Source organism: Calonectris borealis, chromosome 1 (genome assembly GCF_964195595.1).
Source record: "Calonectris borealis chromosome 1, bCalBor7.hap1.2, whole genome shotgun sequence".
NCBI lineage: Eukaryota > Metazoa > Chordata > Aves > Procellariiformes > Procellariidae > Calonectris > Calonectris borealis.
Genome location: NC_134312.1, coordinates 7,733,894 through 7,742,997, shown reverse-complemented (window position 1 = coordinate 7,742,997; position 9,104 = coordinate 7,733,894). Strand labels below are relative to the sequence as shown.

The 9,104-nt window shown below is 44.5% G+C and overlaps 1 protein-coding gene across 1 annotated transcript; it reads left to right on the top strand.

Moving 5' to 3' along the window:
• The first annotated feature begins 262 nt into the window (after positions 1-262).
• On the top strand, positions 263-5,491 carry LOC142079484 (phytanoyl-CoA dioxygenase, peroxisomal-like). The gene is made up of 7 exons (XM_075143765.1): positions 263-379; positions 562-727; positions 1,365-1,446; positions 2,671-2,852; positions 3,657-3,806; positions 4,126-4,260; positions 4,882-5,491. The coding sequence occupies exons 2-7, from the start codon at positions 617-619 to the stop codon at positions 4,933-4,935; spliced, it is 714 nt and encodes a 237-aa protein (XP_074999866.1). The 5' UTR covers positions 263-379; positions 562-616; the 3' UTR covers positions 4,936-5,491.
• The last annotated feature ends 3,613 nt before the right edge of the window (positions 5,492-9,104 follow it).

Sequence of the window (9,104 nt, the reverse complement as noted above, 5' to 3'; positions counted from 1 at the left end):
GACGTTTCGGTAAATTGTATCTTCATTCATACGAAAATCAAAAATCAAACACTGAATTTCAATTCCTACTTAATTTTAATTATTTTCTTCCAAACGCCCTTGGTGTCTGCTGTGGGGAGAGTTTCTCGCTGATTCTCCCCTGGAGATGCCTGCCTCTCGCCAGCAGCCGCTGATCCCCGGCACGGCACTGTCCTCCTGCCGGGTCTCACTGACGGTGCTCCCGTTGTTCTGCCCGGTCCTACTGACGTGTTTCTCCCCTGTGTCTCAGCTATACCCTGGACAACGATGTCCTCACCACAGAGCAAAGGCAGTTCTATGAAGACAATGGGTATCTGCTCGTTAAGAAGCTCGTTTCTGACGAAGACATTGAACGCTTCAGGTACAGGGCACTTGCCTAAGGTGCTGGCGGGTCCTGTGTGCTCCCGAGGGAGCTCTGGGAAGCTGGACTCTCCCAACATAGATGTGCGTGGTGTTGCTGGATACCTTCCTCTGTAGCAATAGTCTCTTTGAGGAACATGGCTAAAATATGCTCTGGCTTCTCCGGTTCCCTCTGCTTTGCAGGAAGGAGTTTGTGAGGATCTGTAACAAGGAGGTGAATCCGCCGGGAGTTCTGATAATGAGAGATGAGATCCGCAGACCCAACTTTGTTCAGTCGGAAAAAACAGTTAATAAAGTGCATGATTTCCGGGAAGATGAAGAGTTGTTCAGATACTGTATTCTGCCAGAGGTAAAAAGCCAATAGAGGGATGGTGGTTGGAGAATGTAGTAGAGATTTGTGAACATATATATATGTTTTAATGCCAAGGTGAAGGCAAAGACCAATCTGGGCAGGCCAAACTAACCTTTCCGGAAGGTTATGTGATGCTCTGTTCTGTACAGCCTACTTTAATACATGCTCCATCCCATATCAGATGGATTTGTACTTTGTGTTCATGTTGGGGGAGTTAGCAGCAGCAGATTCCCATCACTTTTCATAAGATAAGAAAGTATATTAATGTATGTAATGTGTAGATACAGTTCCTCATGTATTGGCTTGTCCTGGATTCTGGAGTACTACAACGGTCAAGTTGTGTTGGAGAATCAGAGGTGGACATACGAGATTTCGTAGAGCTCTTGAGCTGTTGCCCTGGCAGTCATCCATCTTGGGCAATGCCTTGGCATATACTGCAGCAGAAAAAGCGCTGGTGAGCATTGCACCTATGGCAGCATCTATAGGTGGTTTGTTTGTGCTTCTTTTTTTTTATTTTGGATAAAATCCAATCAACAGTTAGTTTCCGGTATACATCTGCCTAGCTTTTTTTTATTTGCAATATATTACTGTAGCATAAAGCACATCTTTTTTCCTATTGCTTTTTCCTCTGCAGATCCTAAAATATGTTGAATGCTTCACAGGGCCAAATATAATGGCCATGCAGATGATGCTGATAAATAAACTTCCAGATCCTGGTAAGCAGAGCTCCAGGGAGAGGGAAATGCAGAAGTTATTACGTATGCCTGGGTTGCCGTGTATTTAACCGAAGCGGTACTTACCCTTTTAGAAAAGTTGCTTGAATTGAATTAAAAAGAATTCTGAAAATATATGAAGTTATTTTGGTAATAGTGTGTTTTAGTTTAGTCCTGGCTTGGTGGGATACATTTCTTATCATTTGGTTTGCTGTAGATGGTTGGGTTTACATGTTGGGAGATAGGTGTGTGCCTCCTAAATTGAACTGCTGTTATATCTAGCCGCATGTTACATCTAAAACATTCTTTCCAACTAATTTAATATGTTTCCGCAGTTTAGGTCTTTGCACCATATTAACTGTCCCTCAACTATTTTTTTTTAAAAGCAGCACTCAAGTTTCAAAAAGGAGCATGCAAAAATCAGACACCGAGCTGCTTATTCAGCCGTCTGCACTTGCATGAAACCCCACTGTTTAAGACGCTTTTTTTTTTAGGCTTGACATTTCAACATGTGTTGAAAATAAGTGCTTCCTGGAGCTTGGTAAAAGACAATAAATACAGAGAAGATCCTTTGCTTAGAGTGTATGTGCTATTTTCCAGACTAACAGTTCAGACATGTCAAATTTAGTCTGACTCCTGACCTTGATGACAGTCGTTGCATGCTCAGCGCTTTGATATGAAGACACATAAATAGGTGCCAAAGGAAGGATTTGGAATCCTGGCTTTGGCTTCTAGTGCTGCAGATCAAAGTCTTACTTCATACAAGAGAAATGGGAGGAAAAAAGAAGTTTAATTACAAACATTACTGTTTTTTCAAAGTTGATTTGACTCTTCATAAGCTTTTGCAGTTCAGCAGAGCTGAGACCCGAGCTGTTTCCTATTCTGAGGTGTCCAGCTTCTGCGCAGGCACAGAGTGCATTTAGTTATTAAAACACTCAGTTTGTTCATGCCATTCCCAACAACTCCGCAGAGCAGCTATGGACCCAAGAACCGTGTTTGGAGTCTCACTGTGCCATAGAGTGAGATGTAAACTCATTTGGCCTCAGAATTGAGTGCCAGCAAGGAGCATGCTTAGAGACTGCAGTGCTTCACCTGCAGCTTTGGAGCAGCTTCTTGGGACACATTACCACCATAAGTGACATGATGTTCCCCAGGACAATTCTATGTCACATCTAAAGTGCATGAAGAGTCTTTTCAGTGCAACCACCTGCATTCCCCGTGTTTCAGGTAACCTGAGTTCTCGCCACCCCATGCATCAGGACTTGCATTACTTCCCCTTCCGACCCGCAGACCGCATCGTGTGCTCCTGGACCGCCATGGAGAGGGCCAGCCGGGACAATGGCTGCCTGGTCGTGCAGCCAGGGACACACAAGGAGCCTCTGAAGCCTCATGGCTATCCCAAGTGGGAGGTAGAGCAGCACGGGGGGTTGGGGAGGGCGTGCATGAGGGGACCACATTTTGGCTGGCGGGTACACTCTAACAGTCTGTGTCTGGGAAACTGTCTGTTACCAATTGATCTCTGTTCACACTGATCAACTGTTTTTCTTTATTCTTGCCAAGTCTGAAGATGCTTTCTCCTTCTCTGAATTTGTTCCTGCCAGGCAAGCATGTTTATTTTCCTGTAGAAGAAAACTGGATGATAAACAATTGACCAGAGTTTAATTTCAAGCAGTATTTTTCTCCTAAGCGAGGATGCTTCCTGACCTGGCTGAGTGTTGGCTGTGCTTGGAGCTGGAGGCTGGACTTGACATCCCAGAGGTGGCATCAGGCAACAGGAGCTCCCTTGTGCTCTTCTCCATTCTCTCCAGTGGAGAGAAGTTCTTAATTGTTTGAATTCAACTTTAGAAAGCAGATGAAGAACATTTTAGTTGTGAGATGGGAATTTCTCATAGGGGTTTGCAGGTCAAAAGGGAAAGTGAGCAGAGAAGTCCTGTCATATGTGTATGAGGTGCAACTGGGGAAGCTGAGCTGTCCGTGAGATGTGCAAAGATGATCCAGAAAGCAGAGTGGACCATTCTGGTTCTTTACAAATGAGTTTTTACAACTGATTAGCAAGGCTTGTAGGCAAACATGCAGACTCTTCATCAGGTATATTGAATGTACTACCTTCAAGAAAGAAAATGAGTAACTGCCTTTGCATCTCTTCTTCTACACTGAGAAACCGGTGTTGTTCTAATTTTACTGAATTATTTCCACTCTTACTTGGTTTCTAGAGTCCACCGATCAAATTTTTCCATGGGCTGCTGGATTACGATGAGAAGAGTCCCAGGGTTCACATTGTCATGGAGAAGGGAGACACGGCGTTCTTCCATCCCCTGCTTATTCATGGCTCCGGAGCAAACAAGACATCAGGTTTCCAAAAGGTAGGAAACCGCCTCCAGATACAGCTGTCAATATTTGTTTAGCTGCTAAATACCATCAAAGTCGTCTTAACTAAGTTCTGATTACAAAATAAGTGGGCTGATGCGACTGTCTGAGTGCAGAGCAAGAACCCTTACTGAAGACACAGGTCTGCTCTGACTGACTTCTCTGATTGCCACTCTGGTTGCTTGTAATCTGAGATCAAGCAGGTAAAGTATTGCTTTAGGTCGCGTACGTCCACCATCCGGGATGCATGAGCTTTTTTCTACCAGTCGTTCGTAATCAATGTGGTAGTGAGTGATGCCTAATTTCCTCACGCAGAGTATAAGCTGTCACTTCGCCAGCTCAGAGTGCTACTACATTGACGTCAAGAACACGATCCAAGAGCACCTGGAGAAAGAAGTGATTGAATTTGGACAGGCAAAATATAAAGTGACTTCTGCCTCAGACCTTGCAGTAATCTTAAATCATGACCTTATCTTGTAACTAGCAAGAATTTTTGGCTTTTTAGCTGATAAGGCTGCTTCTTGCTGCCTGTCTGCCTGTGCTGGAGAAGTGCCCTTGCTCTCCAGGCAGCCCCTTCATGTCTGTGGAAAGCAGCGGAGGAGCTCTGCAAGTTCCTCCTCCAGCTCTGCTCATCGCCATTCCCACCTCTGAGCTGCCAAAATGGATTTCATCCACGTGCCTTGGTATCTTTCAGAGCAAATCAGCCACGCTAGGGCAAACTTACGCCAGCAGCTGTTTGGGTGACTCTAACTGAATATGCAAGAATAGGAGGACAGAGTTTATTCAGTACCCATCTGTGGTGCCTTCTCTGCATACCACATCAATCCAATGAGCCTTTTGGCTTATTTCAAGTATGGTTTTGTGCATTGGGATTTGTAGCTTTTTATTTCATTTAGTGTTTACTTTTCTCATGGAGACTTTGAAGAGACAATGAAGAAGTTAATCGGTATTTTTATGAATACATGGCCAAACAGATAAGCTCATGCCAGGAATAAGCAGGAAACACTGTATCCAAAGATGGTGGCTTCTAAGTGTTTGTTTGTTTGTTTGTTTGTTTGTTTTTTAATGCAGGATGTTTGGAAGAAGCGAGCAAAGGTCGTGCAAGGAAAAAGAATTAATCTTTAAAGTGGCCTCTGAAGACCAGGATGGAAAACATGTGCCTGAGCATCAGCTTCTGAGTAGACAGATTTATGTGCTTTTGGCCCTCTTTTTACCCAAATACTGCATTACAAAATCATTTTATGCTAATACAAAATAGTTGCACTGAGGTTGAATAGATAATGTACTTCAAAGAAAACCTGACCTACAAAAACAGATTTGTTGTGGTTACTTGAGGTAATCAAAGAAAAATGATGATGGTAGATGTGCTTTACTTCTTGATGATTTTTTTCTAATCTCTCTCTTCATATACTTTTGGGCTGATGGTCTATTAATGTAAGGGTATTAATAATCTTAATAGAATTACAATAATTATTATAGTTAGATTAAATTAATATTATTAATATAAGATTCTATGCATGATTATGTTTTTAAGGTTTCTAACATCCTTTCTCCATGCAAAGTAAACACAGTAAATCAGAGTTTCACGCAAGTTTCAGTATGAGCTCACATGGGAAGTCATTAGTACAGCTGATGAAGACGTGGATTTTATTTTTATTTTTGAAATAAAGATTAAATTAGAGCAAAGACATGTTTGGTGGCTGAGTCGTATTATTTCTATGGTTCAGAAATTCTGCCGATGGGTGTGTGGTTGAATAACCAAAGTGAATCCTGGAAAGGCAGGTGTTTGGTCTGAGAAAAATGTCAGGACGCTGCACCTGAGAGTCACCCAAAAAACAAATAACACCTGCCTGTGTCCTGCCTGTCTTGCAGGATGTTTGGGCAACCGGGCGCAGGGCAGGGCAGCTGAGAGCAATCCCGGTGCTCCTGCCGCTGAGCCCTCCCGGTGTGGTTTGCAGGACTGGGGAGCAGTTCAGGGATGGCTCTTCTTTATTCCAGGAAATCCCGCTGCCGTTCAGCTCGATGCTCTGGCATGCTGGGGTGTAGTTTTGGTGTGTGGGGCTGGACACCCTCTCCCGAAGGCTTCCAGCCCAGTGGGAGTTTGGCTTTACCATCATTACTTTCTCCAAAAATCATCAGGACATCTTAATGAGTCCGGAACTGGTGGGTGCTTCCTTGGCACCATATTTCAGTGCACTTAGGAGTCTTCTTGCTAACATTAAAGTCAATCTCCTTGAGGTGAGCTAAGGCCATTTTTTCTACTTTTAAATCCTAGCAGACACTTCATGACTCTTTATTACAGGCTTTGCTCACAGATATGGTAATGCCAAAACCATTTTGGAAACAGCTTTGGGCAACCCACCTGCCAGTACCTCATCTCCTCACTGCGTGACCATCCTAGTCCCAGCCCACGTCCTGGCTTCCATGCTGTTACAGCCAAATTTTCAGAAATCAGGGTATTGGTGCAGCAGTAGCTGAGTTATGCAGTGTCTGTAAAAGCCAACTGTCATTAAGGAATTGTTATGTGAAATATAAAACAAGCTGCCTCTGAAGGCCTCAGGACAGCTTGTGTAAGGAAAAACGGTGTGCATGCTATTTAGGGAGAGATTTATTTTTAATAGGGAGATTTATTTTTAATAAGGATATTTATTTTTAATAAGGACTTCTGTTGAGCAATAGGCATGAAGCAAGGTTTCATGCAATCAGTTTACGCGCATGGCATGCATGTGGAGCATAGACAGCTTGTCCATGGGGTGTGAGGCAACCTCGATTGAACTAGAAGCTTTCAAGCCCATGGTCTCCTTGCAAACATCTGGTCACCCGCACCATCAGGCAAGGTGCATGATTTCAGGGCTGTGAGTGATGCTACAAGACTTAACATGTCCATGGCTTGGTGCCTGGTCTTCCTTACGTTGCTTTGCCCCGTTGTGCTGTGTGAGGGTGAGCAGGAAAATTCAGGACCTGAGCATCAGGCACGTGGTACAAAAGCCCTGGCCCTGATTTTGTCATTGCTGCATCCTCCCATTGGGTGTTTGCCCTCCTCATCATAGTTCAAAGCTGACAAGTGAGGGGAACATAGAGCTAAGGAAGATTTCGCAGAGAGAAGGTATTTTTTCCTCTAAGGCAGTGAGTGAATCTCCTCTCTGCACCCATGCCTAGCTCCCCTCCTGCTGGGGCTCAGGGTGATGCTCTCCGCAGGAGAGCAGGACACACACCTTCCCTCAGCATCCTCCGGCCCTGAAACGCAGGGGAAATGCTCTCTTCAGGGCTGTTGTCAGCGAGCTGGAGAGACATTTTCCACAAAACAATTTGGAGGAAGGTTTTTTCCGTCAAAGTAATGTCCTGGACGTCCTGATTTGCACAACAGCTAAAATGTTGTTCATGTAATTTTCAGACCACTTTTCCCCTGATGCATGCAGTCCTTCCTTTCCTTTTTCCTTTTCCCTTTCCTTTTCCTCTCTTTCTCTTTCCTCTTGCTCTCTATCTTTATCTTCTTCTTTATCATGTACCTTTATCTTTCTTTTTCCTTTCTCTCTCTCTCTTGCTTCCTTTCATTCATTCTCTCTTTCTTTCTCCCTTTCTCTTTCTCTCACTCTCCTTTTCTGTAGCTTTTTCTTTCATGCATTTGGTCTCCAAGCATCATTTTCTCTCTTTTTTTTTTTAATAAAAAAAGAAATTAAATGTTTCCATTATATATTTTGCCTCCCCTATTGTTTCAAGACTCACTAAATTTGCACATCCCCAGAACACCAAAGCTGCATTTCTCCTGGGAGCGACAGACACCCAAATGCCTGCGGGGACACATGCGCTCAAAGTCAAAGCCCCAGTTCTCCACCAAAGGGGGGTCACGGCTGTTCCCGTTGCAGCAGGTGCCCTCCTGTCCCAGCTCGCCCCACATCTGCAGCCCCAGAGATCCATGATCCCCTTCTAGCTGCAGGATCACTGGCGAACCCAAGGGCTAGCAGAGCGTGACCAGACCATAAGAAAAATCCCATTTCATTGTAGTTTTAGCCCTTGTGATTCTTTAAACTGGTTTCATTGATGTGATAAGGTCCGTTCATAATTTTCAGCACTTGACAAAGCTGCTGCTGGCCAGCTTTTTTAACAAAAAGCATACGCCCTCTCACACCTAGGCTTGTGGTTTGGCTTGGGAGCTTTCCAGGTGTTCAGCTTCAGTGTTCGGCAATTGTTTCTATTGCTGCATGAAAAAGGATTTTCTCAAAGAGTTATTCCGTTCTTAATCTCAAAACTAACGGAAAAAATTCAGCCCAACCTTTCCAAGAAATATCCCTTCCTAAGACCTGGCATGGAAAATTTCACCCCCAAAAAGGACTTCTCAAAAGCATCAACAGCAAAAAAAAAAAAAAAAAAAAAAAGAGCATGAGAAAGCATTTATTGCCACTGTTCCCAAGCAATTTCTGGACTAAGAGACCCCCACGTTCAACTGCAGCCTTCTCTAAGGAGCAGAGCAGCAGTTTCAGGGATGAAAGAGCATGGAGATTTTTGGGAGGGATTTACATAACTCACTGAATCTAACCAGGGTGTTCAAGTACTTTATCACCAGGATCTCCACGGGCCTGAATGAAACCAGACTGACAGCATTAGGCAGGTTTAACACACAGGGCATAGGAGTCTTGGCATGTGCTAGCAAGTAACTGAGGCCTTAATTTACAAAGGTAATTAAGACCCCATATAATTACTTCCTGTGGCACACGCTGTGCTGCTGGTGTACAGGATGGGCTCAGATACAGGAGCACCAGGTGCTGTGATTTGCCCATGATGGGCTCCCATCCAGCCCCTGACCTCCTCTAAGCCACCCTATTTACTCCAGCTCTGCAAGGGAAGGAGGAACCTGCTAATTTTATGCTTGTTCATTTTCAGTGTCATGTGTCCTCGCCTAAAATCAGCACAGCCAACATGCGCCGAGTTATCTGGGGTTACAACGCAGGCGCTTGCCCGGTGAGTACTCCCTGTCAGGACGGCAGCCTGCACCAAGGTCGCTTATTTTCGTGTTTGCATATGTATCCTGTCCCCTGCGCCTTTCGCAGCCCCTATCTGTGTTATCTGCGTAACCAGCCCAGACGTGTCTGTTCTCCAGCCCTTAGCTGCTGTGGGGAGAAAGAGGGAGCAATTACCTTTTCCTACACAAAATATCCCCCTTTCCTTGCCCTGATTACTCCCCTGCTCATTGTCTGGGTGCAGTGCGGATACCCTGAAGCCAGAGCTCCTCCTCCCTTGGCTCCAAGTCTATGAAGACAGAACAGCAAAATACAATATAAGCAGCTGTGCTGGAG

Bases quoted from the DNA above. Each gene is read 5' to 3' on its own strand.
- LOC142079484 (XM_075143765.1), top strand. From the start codon at position 617: ATGAGAGATGAGATCCGCAGACCCAACTTTGTTCAGTCGGAAAAAACA. The intron at 2,853-3,656 runs GTAGAGCAGCAC...CTTGGTTTCTAG, and splicing joins ATGGCTATCCCAAGTGGGAG to AGTCCACCGATCAAATTTTT. The intron at 3,807-4,125 runs GTAGGAAACCGC...TTCCTCACGCAG, and splicing joins AGACATCAGGTTTCCAAAAG to AGTATAAGCTGTCACTTCGC.